The sequence below is a fragment of the Sphaerodactylus townsendi genome, linkage group LG11 (genome assembly GCF_021028975.2).
Source record: "Sphaerodactylus townsendi isolate TG3544 linkage group LG11, MPM_Stown_v2.3, whole genome shotgun sequence".
In the NCBI taxonomy this organism is placed as follows: Eukaryota; Metazoa; Chordata; class Lepidosauria; order Squamata; family Sphaerodactylidae; genus Sphaerodactylus; species Sphaerodactylus townsendi.
The window spans coordinates 30,774,461-30,790,608 of record NC_059435.1 but is presented as its reverse complement, the minus strand read 5'-3'; the positions used below and the strand labels follow the sequence as shown (position 1 = coordinate 30,790,608).

The window sequence follows — 16,148 nt, the reverse complement described above, 5'->3', positions numbered from 1 at the left end:
TGAGAGACAATGTCAGAACGATCTTGAATATGGTGGAGTACTGTGAGAAGCACAGATAAACAAGTAACCTTGCTTTTTCTGGATACAGAGAAGGCATTTGATAACATCTCTTGGTAGTTTTCCTTAATGTTTTAAGAAAAATGGGTTTTGGAAATAATTTTGTGAGAGGTATAGGGGCAATTTGTACCAAACAGTATGCTAAAATAATTGTAAATGGAGAAATGTTGGAAAAATGTGAGACAACAAAAGTAACTGGAGAAGGAGGCCCTCTCTCACCATTACTTTTTATACTGACTTTAGAGATTCTTAACAGAAATGCAAGATGTGATGATCAAGTAAGGGGTGGTTGAAAGTTGGTAAGCAGCATTATAAATTGAAAGCTTTTGCAGATGATGTCGTGATGATATTGGAAGAGCCAGTGCAAAATGTGGAAAGATCGTTATATAAAATAAAAGAATTTGGAAATATGGCAGAGTTTAAGCTGTATGTGACCTTTGCTTATTGTATATACCCTTTGTTTGTTGATTCCCCAAGAATTGTGCATTTATATTTTGCAATGATTCCTGGTTTTATTAAGAATAATTTACATTATTCTTTTTAATGTATTCTGCCCCCTCTGCTGGGGTAATTGCCCCAGGGAGGGCAAATGCACTGGTGTGAGATCGCACCATTTCCAGGAGACCTTTCAGCCCCCCCTTTGGATGAGGCTGCACGGTTTTTAAGACTTCTGCACTAGGTGAAGATATTCTGTTATCCCAGGAAGCTGATGATTGTGTATTTTTCTTACTATGTTGGTATTTCTACTGCTGTAGGCACTGCTGTAAGTGACAAGGTAGAAAAAAATCATTTTTAGAGCTTGAAGAATTGTTTTTTGCATGTAAAGTGCTGTCAAGTCGCAGTTGACTTATGGCAATCCAATTAAGGGGCATTCTGTGCAAATGAGCATATGTGGTTTGCCACTGCCTTCCTCTGCAGAGTCTTGCTTGGTGATTTCTTTTCCAAGCACCAGTCCTGCTTAGCTTCTGAGGTCTGACAAGATTGGGCTATGCCAGGGGTAGGGAACCTGCGGCTCTCCAGATGTTCAGGAACTACAATTCCCATCAGCCTCTGTCAGCATGGCCAATTGGCCATGCTGGTAGGGGCTGATGGGAATTGTAGTTTCTGAACATCTGGAGAGCCGCAGGTTCCCTACCCCTGGGCTATGCCATGCTGTCTTCCCCTCAAGAACTGCATTATATCCTTCCAATATTTTTGCCATTTCCCATTTTGTAACTAAGAAGTTGAAATCCCATAGAATTGTTAATTTAGTTATGCCGATAGGAATAAAAGGTGCTACTAGTCTGCACAGTCAGGTGCTTCTGTGACTACTGCCATATGTCTCTTGTCTCCCAAAGCTAGATCCAGCTTGTTATTTTTGCGTATTTTCAGTACTTGTTTGTTCATCAGTTGTAAAATCAACTGGAGGCTGCTGCAGTTGTGTGAAACGTTTTTGCTTTTCTTTTTATTCTTTCAGAACTTGGCAACTTTGCTGATAACTTCACAAATCCTTAATCAGTGTGTAGAAGCCATACTCCCTTACTGTCTTCAAAAGAGACGGAATAAGAGGGTTAAAAAAAGGATGAAGTCATTAGAAATAGATACGGACTTGTCTTTATTTGAGCAAGTTAATCTGGAAAAAGAAATGGATACCTACTTGGTAAGATGACTAGTGCTTCTATGTTGGATCTTTACATTTATTACATCTGAAATGTACTGTAGTCAAATTTTCTGTAACCATAGATTATATAAACTATTTGCATTCTGAATGGAATTTGAAGATATGCATTGTAATTAAGAACTTGATGGATCAAGCCAGAGTCTTGTAGAATTCAACTCACTGTTTCTGTTGAATTCAACTCACTGTTTCCATTGAATGCATATGCTGTCTATTCCAGTAGTAGTACATGTGGTTTTCAGTGCAAAACAATGAGCTCTTCCCTCGTCATTGCTCTTTCACTGTTAAAATGGAGAAGGGGAGAATACCCTTTTGGGTCTCCCAAAAGGGAGAAGAGTAGGGTGTCAATTAAGAACATAAATAAATGCTTGAGTGGTTTTCCTAATGTTTGTGGGGTGGATGCATAAGGAGAAGTAATTGAACTTCAAATGAGGGCATTTGGGAAATGAGAACGGCAGTCAGTACCTACACTTTCCTCTCTTTAATCTTATGCTGTCTGTTTAACAGCTATATTCTCTGTTTTAATCTTCCTCATTAAAGTTAGAAAAATGCATAGAAGTTAGGATCATCACAAGTATATCTAATCTTGTACTGACAGGCAAAGTGTTCTCTCTTCTTCCAGGGTACTTTTGATGACTATTTGGAACTGTTCTTGCAGTTTGGCTACGTGAGTCTTTTTTCATGCGTCTACCCGTTAGCAGCTGTTTTTGCAGTGTTAAACAACATTACAGAGATGTATTCTGACGCCTTAAAAATGTGCAGTGTCTTTAAACGACCATTTTTAGAGCCCACAGCAAATATTGGTGTATGGCAGGTAATGCATTTAAGTTTGTTGTTAGTTTGTATTTTTCTCTGTTATCTTTGGGGAGTACAAAAATCTTGTTTCTTAAGGATGTAAAGGAAGGATAATATATTCCCTGGTGACTTTTGATTCCATTGACCATGTTACTCTGGATTGGTGGCTTTTTTGGAGATTGGAGTATCAGAATCTATTTCTTTTTGGCTGATTGGTACCAGAAAAGTAGCTCTGGGGAATAGTTGCCTACCTCTGTGATATCTTTCCTGTGGAATCCCACAGGGTTCATTCTTGTCTCCCATAGTATTCAGCATCTCCATGAAACCACTTGGAGAGATCATCAGGAGATTGATGTTGTATGCTGATGATACTTAGCTCTGTTTCTCCAGAACAAAAAAAATAAATAAATCAGGTAGGTCAGTGGATATCTTGAACAAGTATCAGATGAATGTATATAGTGCCAGTTACTAGCCTGTAGTACTAGTTACTTGGTTTGATGACTCTGGTCTTTCCTTGAGAAGAACAATTTGATTTCAGATGTTTCAGCTGGCAGCCAGGTTATTAATAGGTGTGAGTTATAAAGAACATGTTTTCCCAGTACTGAAATACCTTCACTGCCTGCCAGCCTTCTTCTGGCACATTCTAAAGTGTTTTAAAAAACAAATGAACAAACAAACAAAATCACGTTTATGGCCCAAAACAGGCAGAGACCAGAGTTCTTCAAGGAGTTTAGCCTTTGCTCATATCACACTTCTCACTAGTTATAATCCTTGCCTCAAGTGTATCCCCTCTGTCCATGTGCCTTCACAGAATATTGTGAGATAAGCCCTTAGAGACAGAATTTTTTTTAGCAGTGGTACCTCATTTATGGAATGCCTTTCCTTGAGAACACCATCTTGCAGAACTTACCAGCCTTCAGATGCCTAGTTTTGTTTTGTTTTTTAATCTAGCCTGGTTTTATGATAGCTCTGTTCTCTTTTTATCTGCATATTTTAGTTACTATGGTTTAAAGACTTTTTATGCTGTCTTGCTGCTAATAGAGTTTGCTTTTATGGCATATTATATACCTGTCGTGCTTGCACTGCCACTCACACGGTCAGGAGTTTGAGCCCCCTGTAGGTCAGATATCCTGGCAGCTGGCTTATGGTCAACTCAGCCATCCATCCATTTCTTGGTTGGTAAATGAGTACCAAGCTCAAAGCTAGGGGGTAAAGAATAGCTGGGGAAAGCAATGACAAACTACCCCACAAAAGCGGCTTGCCTATAAAATCACTGCTTGCAGTGGTACCCCAGGGTCAGATACGACTGAAGGGGAAACTTTACCTTTTTAAAAATATATACCTGCCACTTTTTATGATGTTGGTTTCTGAGATATTTTAAACTTTGGCCTGGAATCTATTTTGGTAGGATGTTTTAATTATTTTAATTTTATGAATTGAAGAGGCAGCAATAACTATCCAGATAAACAAATTATTGTAAGTTGGGGAGATTTCAGAAGAAAGGAAGAACACAGGAAAATTACAAGCAAGGAAAATGGACAAGACAATTTTGTTGTGCATCTGTTCAAATTTTCTTATCACAATTAGTTAAGTTCCATTGTCTCTTGTTCAGATTTTTTAATCACAACTAGTTAAGTTCCATTGTCTCTTCTATAGCAGTGTTGCAGAGTTCTCCTTTCCCAAATAATGTCCCCGTGGCAGAAAATATTAATCATTAAAACGTTTCAACATTTAAAATGAAGTATGTATAGAATAATTCAATAAAAACATATGAACACCCACAATACTGAAATCAAGGAAGAGGGCCAATTAGAGTTAATGGAGATGGCAGAAGATAGTTAAGATAGTTAACAGTTGTAATGAGAAATAAATCCTAAAGCCAGGGAGAAGATTGGATCCTCTTAACATATCTCACAAGCATTTTCATGCTGGAGTCTCCCTCTGAAGTTCTCTTTTTGAATACTTATGACGTTCAGGTCATCGACAGAGCGATATGAAAACTATAATTCTCCAAGAAAAGAAATCATATGCAGAAATAAAATGTTATAAATCTCTCAGGGGTCACAAAATTCCTGTTTTCCATAAACAGCCTGAGTATGGACAGTGCTTAGATGGGAGACTAGAGGTGGCATCCCACTTGGATCCGTTATACTGGTCAAACCACACAGGCTAGTTTGACTGTGGCAGTCAGTTCATTAATTGCATACTCCTGATCTATCACAGGTCCTTTCCTGTATCTGAGTTGTAGTCTCAAGCTTAATATCTTTACACAGACTGCTGTTATTGCCATTCTTGCTTCTAGTAGGGAGGTTCAATTGTCTTCTCATCCACTCATCAATAAATTACTGGGGGAGTACCCACCAGTAATTTTTTTTGTGAAGCTTCACTGTAGTAACTGTTTAAACTTTTTTGGCTTGATATGTAATTATTTTCTATGAAACTGGCAACTAATATTTTTATATGACAGATAAAGTACTAAAAGTACAGCATGGAAAATGTTAATTTCCTTGTAGGTGTATGTTTCTTCCTAATGCTCTGCTGGCAGATTTCAAATAGATACTAGGGGTCTGCATTCGAATATGACAAAATGCTGGAAAAAAGCTGTTTTGGCCTTTTGGGGCGGAAAAAGTCACCGTATTAATGAAGTCAAAAAGACACAGCTGAAAAAAAATTACTTTCCCCCGCTTTTTCACATGCATTATCTTTGTGGGGTTCTGGGGAGTATGTGAGGGGTTTGTTTTTTTTAGGTAACGCCACCAAATTTTCAGCACAGCTGGAGGTGACTCTCCTTACAAGAACACTACGTTTGGTGAAAACTGGGTCAGAGGGTCCAGTGTTATGATTCTCCAAGGAGAGGTTGCACCATCTGTCTTCCATTGGAAACCATAGAAGAAAATTGGAGCGGAAAGCATAAAATTGGATCCCCTGACTTAATCCTACCAAACATGGGGATTCTTGTAAGTTTGGTGCCTCAATCTTTAAAAAACCATCCCGCCCAGAGCCCCACAGAGATTTCTTATAAGGTTTAATATTTCCAAAAAAGCTGAAACCCCCCCCCCCCCAAATCTCTGAAGATTTTTTTTTATTTTCCAACTTTTTTTAGATCTGTTAAACCCAAACCTGAAAAGTGCCAGAAAGAAATTGGACAGACTCTTAGTACATATCCATCCAAATTTTGAATGCCTTGAACTTCTGAATGTAGAATAGAGAAAAATCTGGGGTACTTAAGGCCCAGGAAAAAAATTTAATGGATTATTATTGAAAGAGTTTCACTTCTCTTTCAGCTTGCTTTTGAAACAATGTCTGTTATATCAGTAATTACCAATTGTGTCTTGATTGGGATGTCGCCCCAAGTAAATGCACTTTTTCCAGACTCCAAAGTGGAACTTGTCCTGGTTGTGGTGTTAGCAGAGGTAAGTAGATTTTAAAATGTGTGTTATAATAGATAAAATAAGTATTTATAGCATGAATATATTTCATCGAGTGGGACATTTTCATTTGCAGTTAATGAAGGAATGTTTTATACCAGTGGTTTTCAAGCATTCTACAGCAGTCCTGTTCTCAAGTTACAGTGACTATGCATATGTGATTTTCCTTTATATGCACCAAGTAATCCTTATGTTACATTTATGCATGTACAACTGGATGTGTGATACATGCCCCACTTTTATTTAGGTACTGCTCCCTGGTTTCATTTGCAAAGTGAATGCATGTTGGCTGTTTCTTACAAACAGATGTATGCACATGTAGGCAGGATGAATGAGTGTTCACAGTAATTAGTGAGGAGGGTTCTTCACAGCCCTTTCTGTGTTAACATGGCTACCATGGAACCCCAGCATAATTAGAACATGGCTGGTAGCGAACAGTTGTTAATTGAGTTAGTGGGCTTATTTGAAGAAGAGAAGCAATGTGCAGGCTGGATTATTGAACCCTTCACTTGTTCTACCTTTCCCCCCAGAGTCTCTAGTGGTGTTGTAGAAAAGTTTAACGTTTATCACCTCTATCCTGACTGCTATTTCTCCACTTGAATTCTCTTCCATCCCACCACTTAACAGCAAGCTGTTAACCTATATTTTTTCTATAAGCAGATCTGCTCTCATAACTGTCATTTAGATTCTCTGTTTTTGTGGGTCAGTGGCCAGGGTTGTTGGGAGAGTTGACTGTTTTCCCAGATACTCTTCTTCATAGAGGAATGGAAAGATAGTACAGTAAAATTCAAGGCATTAGTTCCCAGGAATAGTGGCTTGAGTCAGGGTAAGGATGAATAAATCTGTAAAATATCCATTCTATGAATTCCATTTTGAGAAAGTCTTTTTTAATTCTTGTTTTCAAAGATCTGACTGAGGATGATTCTTCTGTGGTAATATGAAGTCTGACCTTTCCTTTTTGTTTGGCAAGTGTCTGTTTAGATATATGGTTCCTTGTTGTCTTTAAAAAATCTGTTTATGTTCTTTTGTGTTCCCATTTCCTGAGAAAACAGTTTGAATAGGCTGTTTGGTAGTGGAAAGGGCTAGCAAGTTACTGCTGACTTATGCTGATCTTATAGGGCTTTCAAGGCAAGAGCTGTTTAGAGGTAGGCATGTTGCGCACTTATGCTTAGAAGCAGTCCATTTGCTTTCATTTCCTGTGCAGCATTTTTCTTTGGTTGTGTACTGCTAGGTTCCCCCACCAGTTTTTTTAAATTCCACCATGGGGTGGAATTCACGTATTTGCAAAGAATTTGCTTTTTCCTACCCCGGCTTTGTGCTTCCCCACCCTGACAGGCAGCATAGGGGAGTTCCTCTTTTTTAGAAAATTAGTTTGGAAAGTTCAAGTGCAGATGTTAGCAGGTGGGATTCCCACAGTTTTCTGTATGTGCATGCGCCCTTTTCAATCACCCCCCCGCCCGCAGATGTCATCTTAGTGCTTCCATCCATCTGGTTTAAATACCACCTTGACTCCATTTTGGAACATTGGCTTTTGTTGTTTCTCCTAAAGTTGGTTTCTTATTTCCCAAATATTAAAATATATTTTTTTAAATTGTCCTGCATTTGTACTATTGATCTATGAATAGAAGGATAGACAGATAGGATAGTAGGTGAATGGGAGGATAGACAGACAGACAGGCAGATCCATACATTGTCTATGATTGAAACCCAGGTAGTGGTGACAAGAAAACATGGTGTGGCAAATATTGCTGGCATGCAACCATAATATATGATCTATGAAAAAAATTGAGATTGTCTCCAATGTAATTTCCTTGAGAATTTATATTTATATGCTTATTGCCAAGTTTGCTAAACATTCTTAACATTCCATTTGTCATGATCCAAATTGAAGGCTTATTACTGCACTATGGAAGCAGTTGATTCATGGCTGTTAAAGTCCCCCCTTTTTTGGTCACTTGTTAATTGCCAATCATAATACAGGATGGTAGGCTAGGTTTGCATCTACTGCTGGTGTTGTGGGAGGATGGGCAGTAGAGGGCAGAAACGCTGTGGTAAACAAGGGCCCTTTTATGCAGTGTTAAATCAAGGTGCAGACTGTAACAGCACAGTTGTCCCATATGTCATACTAATTTGATTCTCTAGTTCAGAGTTGCAATAATATGGGAGGTTGGGTCAGTGCTGAAGAACAAAACTGCTGCAGAAGAGAGTTCATAGGAACTCCACAAATTAAGTGTATGCTTTGATGCACCAAATGGGTATGATCTGATTTGGCTCTAAACTTGCCATACATTCTTCTGCTTGACACTGAGATGATTATTGGGATGGGTCTTCCCCCCATCCACATATTCTGTATAAAACTGAAAACTGTTTGCCTTGATCCTACTTCCTTTGCTGTAACTGAACTGAAAGCAGGAAATATGTACCATGCAGACCAATTCTTGTTAGATCCAGGCATACTGCCGAGATGACTGAATCCAGATAAACACCTGGAGCAGTTGGATGTATGCATACTGAAATATTCTGTACAGCTTTTAGTTCATTGTAATCAAGACTGTGACATCAGGTATGAATGGAATAGTGTCTGGCTCCAGAGGCGCATCTAGGCAAACTGGAGCCCGGGGACAAAACCTGAGTTTGGCGTCCCCCCGATATGGGTGGCCACCCTCCCCCACCATGACCAAACAATGATTTTTTTTTGCACCAGCGCACAAAACACCTCCCACCCCCAGCAAAACATACATGTCTCTCTCCCCACCGACTCTCTTTCCTAATTTTGTCCTCATACCAACCCTTTGAGATAGGTTGTTAGAGAAATAGCTCCAAGCCAGTACAAGTGGCTATTAAGTATGTAAATCTCTCACAAATCACCCCCAGCAAAACATTTACCAAACAAATATCAGCATCATCTCTCATAAAACACCTCCAGTGGAATCCACCCCAAATAGCATCACTTTCAATGGTGCTTAAACTTTTAAATCCACCTTAAAGGGAGAATCTGGGGTCCCCAGTTAAAACAACATTGAAAGTGATGCTGTCTCCCCCACCCAGAAACAGCATCACTTTCAGTGTTTAAACTGGTGAGCTCACATTCTCCCTTTAAGTCCATTCCCAAAGGGCTTGGGGAAATTTGGAGGTGCCTGCTGTCAGGAGTGCAATTGTTAAGCTAGTAGTACCAAAATGTCAGGGTATCTTTAGGAGACTCTCCTGATAATACCACCCAGGTTTGGTGAAGTTTGGTTCAGGGGTTCCAAAGTTATGGACCCTCAAAAGTGTAGCCCCCATCTCCTATTAGCTCCCATTGGAAACAATGGGGCACCCCTTTTGGGAGTCCATAACTTTGGATCCCCTGAACCAAACCTCACCAAATCTGGGTGGTATCATCAGGAAAGTATCCTGAAAAATCCCTGAAATTTTGGTGCTGCTAGCCTAAAAACTGCGCTCCCTGCAGGCCAAAAACTGGAAAAACACTAAAAAATACAAAAACCCACAAACGAACCTGAAATTTTTGCATTCCCCCACATGACCAAATGGGGGTGTCTGGGGACATGGGGTACCCCATGTCCCTAGGCAAATACACCTCTGACTGGCTCCTCCATGCTTGCTTCCTAGTATAATATGTGCATAGGTCCGTTGAAAAAGCTGGATTTAGACAATATACTGTAAATTTAGGTAATAGATTTTTTTTTTTGGTTTTCAAATATAGTTAAAGTGGCAGCTGATCCAGATTATTGTTTCTGAACCTGAATCAATTGAATGGCAAGCTTATTCCAATTTAAGTAAATTACATAACTGTAACCCACTGGTCAAAAACTGACATCACAATAGTAACTGTCTTTTGTCACATGGCATTTTGTTAAATGAGGTTTTGGACTGAACTTACACACACACACACACACACTCTTCATTGTCATTTTTCTGGGATTAATTTACAATGTACATGAAATGGAATCGGTGAAATAGAAGCTGAAAGATTGTTATAGGGAATTATGTAAAGTAACTGCCAAAATAATCTTGTCCCTTTCCGCACAGATCTCATTCTGTATTTGAAAGAAGTGTCAGTCCCAAATACGATTTCTCTGGCTGGATTAAATTAGTGGAATAGTAATTCGAGGCATTTTTTCCTTAATGCTAGTGCAGTGGAAGGGACACAGCAGGCAGCTGCTTTCTCTTTTTAATACCGCCAACGCTTCTTTTGAAGTTGCAGGAGACTTCTAATGTATGAATATAATCAACGGAATCTGTATAGTGGATAATACAAAACAGGCATAGTAAGAAGCTGTTGAGAACTTGTAGCCTGTAATATGCTTGATCAAGGTTAATACCAGCCAAATGAAGTGTCATAAGATAAAAGTAAACAGTCTTGGAAAGGTAATTAATACATTCAAGCCAAAAAGAAATAGTCTGGTTCCTACCGTTATTATTAAGAGTGCTTTATGTGCATGTTTTTAAAAACTCTCTAAATTCTGCCACCCAGAAACTGCTTGGTATCTTTGCAACTGTCATTATCAGTATCGTTTGGATTTTAGACTTTAGAATATTTTAAGAGGTAAGAACAGACTCTGAAAAAGAAATTTACAAAGGCATCTTGGAATTAATTCTTCCACATACTAGACCAGGGGTCAGCAACCTGCGGCTCTGGAGTCACATGCGGCTCTTTCAGCCTGTAGGTCAGAAGGTAGCGTGGGTGTGTCCCTCCAGTCCTCCATACTAGACCAGGGGCCGTGGAAAACGGGTCCAAATGGCTCTTGGGGTGGTAAAGATTGCCCTGTTCTAGACCAAAATGTAGAAGATGTAGGCTACATCTTTTAGTGCTTTGAGTCACCTTTGAACTTGTGGTGTCATGCAGAATTCAAACAACATCATTCCCATCTCTTTAATGTTTTTGAACTCTGCCTTCCTATTAACCTGTAAATGAGAGGGCACTTTCTCTCGAGACTTCTGCTGCCGGTTTGCAGCTCTGTCGTTAATCTGGGGTACAAGGCTACCCTCTCCTTTGCTTCTTTAGTACCTTACCACCATCTCTAGGTGTTGAAATCTCCCACGTTTCTCATTGGTGCAGCCCAGGAGATTGAGACCAAAGGGGAATCTTGTGTTAATGTATCAGGTAGCAAGGCAATGTGTAAGGAAGTTTACACACTCTCGAAGTAACTTTATTACTGTGTGGCACAATTCATGGTAACTACAAGACAGATCTAGATTCAGTAAGCAAAATTAAAAGAACATGGAAGAACCGTTACTACAGAGTTAACTTGCGATACTTGAACATCTGGTCCAGCCTCAGAGGGCGGCTGGTCATTGGTTTTATTATTCAGCCTCTCCAGGGTTGCACCTAGAAGCAGCATCCTTCTTAATTGCACACATCAAACCTTCCTTCTAAGGAATTATCTTCTCTCACACACATTCTTGTTCCTGTTTCAAAACAAAAGAATAGTTTGCCCCTTTCAGAACTCCTCCCAGGTAGGCTCCTAGGGTCTGAGCCAATCTGCGTGCCAGGCTGAGGCCCTAAGCCAGAATTGGGTCCTTTCAATCAAGAGGTGTTAACACATCAAAAGATAGTATGCCTTCCCTTCACATGGTAAACAACCCTTTCTATCCAACTCAGCCTTCTACCTCCAGAACTGTCATGACATATCTTGCCCTTCTGCTTATTATCTCCAACAGTTATGAATATAAGGATATCATTATGACATATTGTAAGAAACAAGAACGCGCTTCTTCCATTCTGTTTGGTTTTGGTTAAGACCTTTGTTCGAGTACTGTGTAGAAAAATTTGCTATGCTTCAAGAAACAAACAAAGAAACTGGAAAAAATCCAGCAAAGGGTAGCAAAATCTATGCTTAAAGGACTAGTTAATGACATATTAGGAATGACAGAAATAATTACAGCCCATCCAAGGGAGAATCTACTCTTGGGAGTGGCGGGGTGGCCATGCTGGCGGACTTGTCCTTCCCGGGGCACTTACCCTGGATGAGGGGTGATCCCGCTGGTGTTTGTCTGCTGCCCCCTGGCGCAAGAACGTTGTATATGGTGCTGTGGCTGTGTCCCTGTGCTGCCGCTAGCAAAGTGGGGGTGGTCTGAGGACATGGCTGGGGGAGGGGCTGACTGTAGTCAGTTCTTGCCTGGCCATTCACATTTCATACTTAGGCCACCAAAATAATTGGCTCAAACAATAACTGAAAGGATTTAGTCTGATCTTAGGAAGAATTTTCTCTTAATACATTGGAGTGTTGGAACAGGTTGTCTAAGTATGTGATGGCATTCATCAGTAGAACTGAGACAATTGTTAGGCTTTTGGCTATGTAATGAGTTTCTGTTGGGACTTCTGACACTTGTAAATAACAGTGCAGCCATAAGCAAATCTCAATCTACTGCAGTCAATGGGCTGAAGGGTATAACTGTTCAGGATTGCAGTGTAAGTAAACCTTCTTATCTAGGCCTAGTAAAAATGGAATGTGCAGAAGCACAGTAAAGGAACATGTTCTAGTGTTCTGGGTTTTTGTGGCCCTGAATTGTTGTGTTGATACACTTTGTGTTCCAGAAACTGTTATACTGTTTCTCAAATCATTGTTTGACACTAACCGTACAAGTTGAGATATTTCTAAGCCTACTTAACTAGTTACAAAAGCATGGTAGGATGGAATGGAAAAAGCTGAATCATAACGGCCACAATTCAAGTCCTGCTGTCGATTGCTGTTCTTGTGTTGTGTCAGTACTGTGACTTTTTGACCACCAGTTGGATTTTACAATAGATGTATGCAAAAAAAGTAGTTCTTGCCAGTAAGCATGCCAGCCTGCTATTTAACATGACAAACTGAACTGCATGCAGAAGTGCCACCTTTATGGATAGAAGTGCCAGTTTGTTTCTTGAAACAGTAGGTTTACAGTGATATAAAAAGTGATGCAAGATTCTACATTTTCCACTACTGGGGAAATTGTCCATTTCCAAAAAATCCATTCTTTCCCTAATTTAGTAATGTAACGAATACAATCATTACCAGTCACACTAGACGACTGAAATTTCAGTGCTGTTGATTACTGGACAACATACTGTTCACTTTGAACATACTAATACTGGTAATTTAACAGTTTTCATTGCCTTTCAAAAAATAAAATTAAACAATGGAAGAGAACAGATGCTATTGGGTTGCATCTTCCAGTATGCATTTGTGTTCCAATAAAAATAATTTCCAAGTAATGCTTTTAATTGCAGTATAAAATTTGATCATATTAACTGAACTCTAATAAGGAGGGATGTCAGCTAGATTCAGTGTTTGACGACTGCCACTCTTAGATCTGCAATGGGAGATTGAAATATCTGGAAGATTGAAATGTTCTCCCACTGTTTTTCTAGTATTGCAGTCTTTAATGTCTAATTTGCGCATTTATTATTTTGCGTAGGAACTGACTTGTTCAGTGTAGAGTGTGGAAGGGCATTCATTTAGTGGCATATGTAAAACTGGAGGATGAACAAGTGAATGAACCTGAAAGTACAGCTGGTGGTGTTCGGTTTGGTGACTACGCTGGTGTCTTGATTTGTTGTAGGCCTTGGTTCCCAGAGTCTAGGACGTTGTTGGGGAGATCAGAATTTTCGGTTCAAGTATTAAATATTGAAAAACAATTGAGCTGTTTAGATAGAATGTTAAGTTAGTATTTTGTTTCAGTTTTGTTTAATATATTTAACCTTCTATATCAGGCCTGAGCGTAGAAATAGTTTCCACAATATTTCAATGGAGGTTTCCGTTCAGCTGTAATTTTTTTCTTTCCATTCCTTCTGCACTGCCTGGAGCACCATTGGAGATGGCATGGTTGTGCCTCTCTGACACTGTCCCTAGCCACCCCCCACCCTCCAATCTGGACTAGGGTGTAAGTTATTAATTGCCCGTATCTGGTTGCAAAAAACCTGCACAGTTATAACACTGTAATTACTGTAGTGACTAAAATTAAAGCCCATGTGCTCAGTGTTTTCAATTATTGACTATTTCAGGAGCTTTGTTGAAAATGATGAAGGTTCTGAGTGTTTGAAATGTCATATTGAAGTTTACTGGCTATCAAAATACAACTGTGTGAGATGCTTTTATGATTTTTTGACACTGTTGTCTGGTTTTTTGAAGTCACAAATGCTTTGCTCAGTAAGGAACTCAAAGAGATCAGACATGACCTTGCTGATTTATTTATCAGAACTACTTGCAACTTTCAGTGAAATGAATTTGCAGTTGCAAAGAAATGAGGTAAATCTTATTAAGGCCAAACGTATCACCTTTATGTTTATTTCAGAGTTAACTCTATTCAAATACAGTATAGATATACGAGTTTCTAAGCTAAAAGAAAATGGTGAGATACAAGACAATGATCTGCAAGTTTTTTGTGACCTTTTGGTTATTCTGCATGAAGATTTAAGAATCTTCCTGATGGAAATTCCAGGTTGGGTGATAAATCCATTTTCAGTTACTGAAGAAGTTGTATTGGAGGAAAGAACTAATTGAGCTACAAAATGACATTAAACTGAAGTTTAAGAAATCATACCAAATGTTTTGGTTAAAGTGGGAAATTTTGGATCATTATCTGGCACTCTGGACAGTGGTTAAAAAGCTCCTTGTTTCAGTTCCAACATCATATTTGGTGGAACATGGTTTTAGTGTGGTTATCCATCTTTTCTCCAAGCAAAGAAATAGATTAATGATCAAATTAGTAAACATGGTGATATAAGACTCCTGAGTGATTTAAGCCAGACATTGGGAAACTGGTATCACTTCAAGGCCATTCACTGCACGAAGAATTTGCTGAACACTGAAGTGGGTTGTGATACCTGTTCTTAAGAATGGTTTTTAGAGAGTACAGTAGTGGGCACTGAGGATGAGTTGATGGAACAAGAGGGACATGCCCCCCAAAAGTTTGGAAACCGCTGATGTACAATCAGGAAATGTCCACAGAATGTCTTATGGACTCTTGTCTATGGTAGGGATAGCTAGTACTTCTAGTTTGGGGGGGGGGGGAAATCTGCTTACTTTGTTAAACTACACCTGCGTTTTTTCAATTCTAGTTAGAACTTGGTAACAAAATACTTGACAAGCATTTTGGGGAAAGCCTAATTAATTGCACCTTCCCCTAATTCCCATTTTTTGTAACTGTCAGTGAACTGGATCATGGGTGATTTATCATTGTTGAAGTAATGCGCTTGTCATCATAAATTGCCTTTTGCAAATGACAGGTAGGCTTAGAATGACTAATCATCACTTCTCAATTACCATTTTAAAATACTTCTATACAGAATAGAATAGAATAGAATAGAATAGAATAGAATCTTTATTGGCCAAGTGTGATTGGACACACAAGGAATTTGTCTCCGGTGCATATGCTCTCAGTGTACATAAAAGAAAAATACATTTGTCAAGAATCATAAGGTACAGCACTTAATGATTGTCATATAGGTCTAGTAAGCAATCAGGAAACAATCAGTAGTAATGAAAACATAAAATGTAAAATCATAAAATAAAATAAAATAAAATAAAATGTCAGCACAGGCTATAGTCATACAGTCATAAGTGGGAGGAGATGGGTAATAGGAATGATGAAAAAAGTAGTGCAGTAATTATATAATAAGTATATAATAAATAGTTTAACATTATCGAGGGAATTATTTGTTTAACAGAGTGATGGCATTCGGGAAAAAACTGTTCTTATGTCTAGTTGTCTTGGTGTGCAGTGCTCTGTAGCGACGTTTAGAGGGTAAGAGTTGAAACAGTTTATGTCCAGGATGCGAGGGGTCAGTAAATATTTTCACAGCCCTTTTTTTGACCCGTGCAGTATACAGGTCCTCAATGGAAGGCAGGTTAGCAGCAATTGTTTTTTCTGCAGTTCTGATTATTCTCTGAAGTCTGTGTCGATCTTGTTGGGTTGCAGAACCAAACCACACAGTTATAGAGGTGCAGATGACAGACTCAATGATTCCTCTGTAGAACTGTATACAGCAGGTGGTTAAACAGTTTCCACTAGAGGGCACATGTGTATTCATTGAACTCTGCCTTCTCATTTTGATATTCTAAATATCAACAGCAGTAAATATCTGAGTGGACCATCTTTTACAAGCGCTGTGTATCATAAATCTGTTTACTATCATTGATTAATTTTTGCTTATTTTTATGAGGACTATTGCTGTCCCAAGCTTGGACTGTTTTCTTCATGAGTTTTAGTGTAAACGCAGGCCATGAACT

The 16,148-nt window shown here is 39.0% G+C and overlaps 1 protein-coding gene across 4 annotated transcripts in view; it reads left to right on the top strand.

The window, feature by feature from the left end:
* ANO10 (anoctamin 10) overlaps nt 1-16,148 on the top strand; it is a 72,781-nt gene that overhangs the window by 11,422 nt on the left and 45,211 nt on the right. For 3 of the 4 annotated variants that reach the window (XM_048511574.1, XM_048511575.1, XM_048511576.1), the window contains exons 9-11: nt 1,514-1,696; nt 2,337-2,528; nt 5,794-5,922. In XM_048511574.1, the coding sequence (XP_048367531.1) occupies nt 1,514-1,696; nt 2,337-2,528; nt 5,794-5,922 (504 nt within the window). The remainder of the gene's footprint in view (nt 1-1,513; nt 1,697-2,336; nt 2,529-5,793; nt 5,923-16,148) is intronic. The other variant, XM_048511577.1, reaches the window with a different exon arrangement.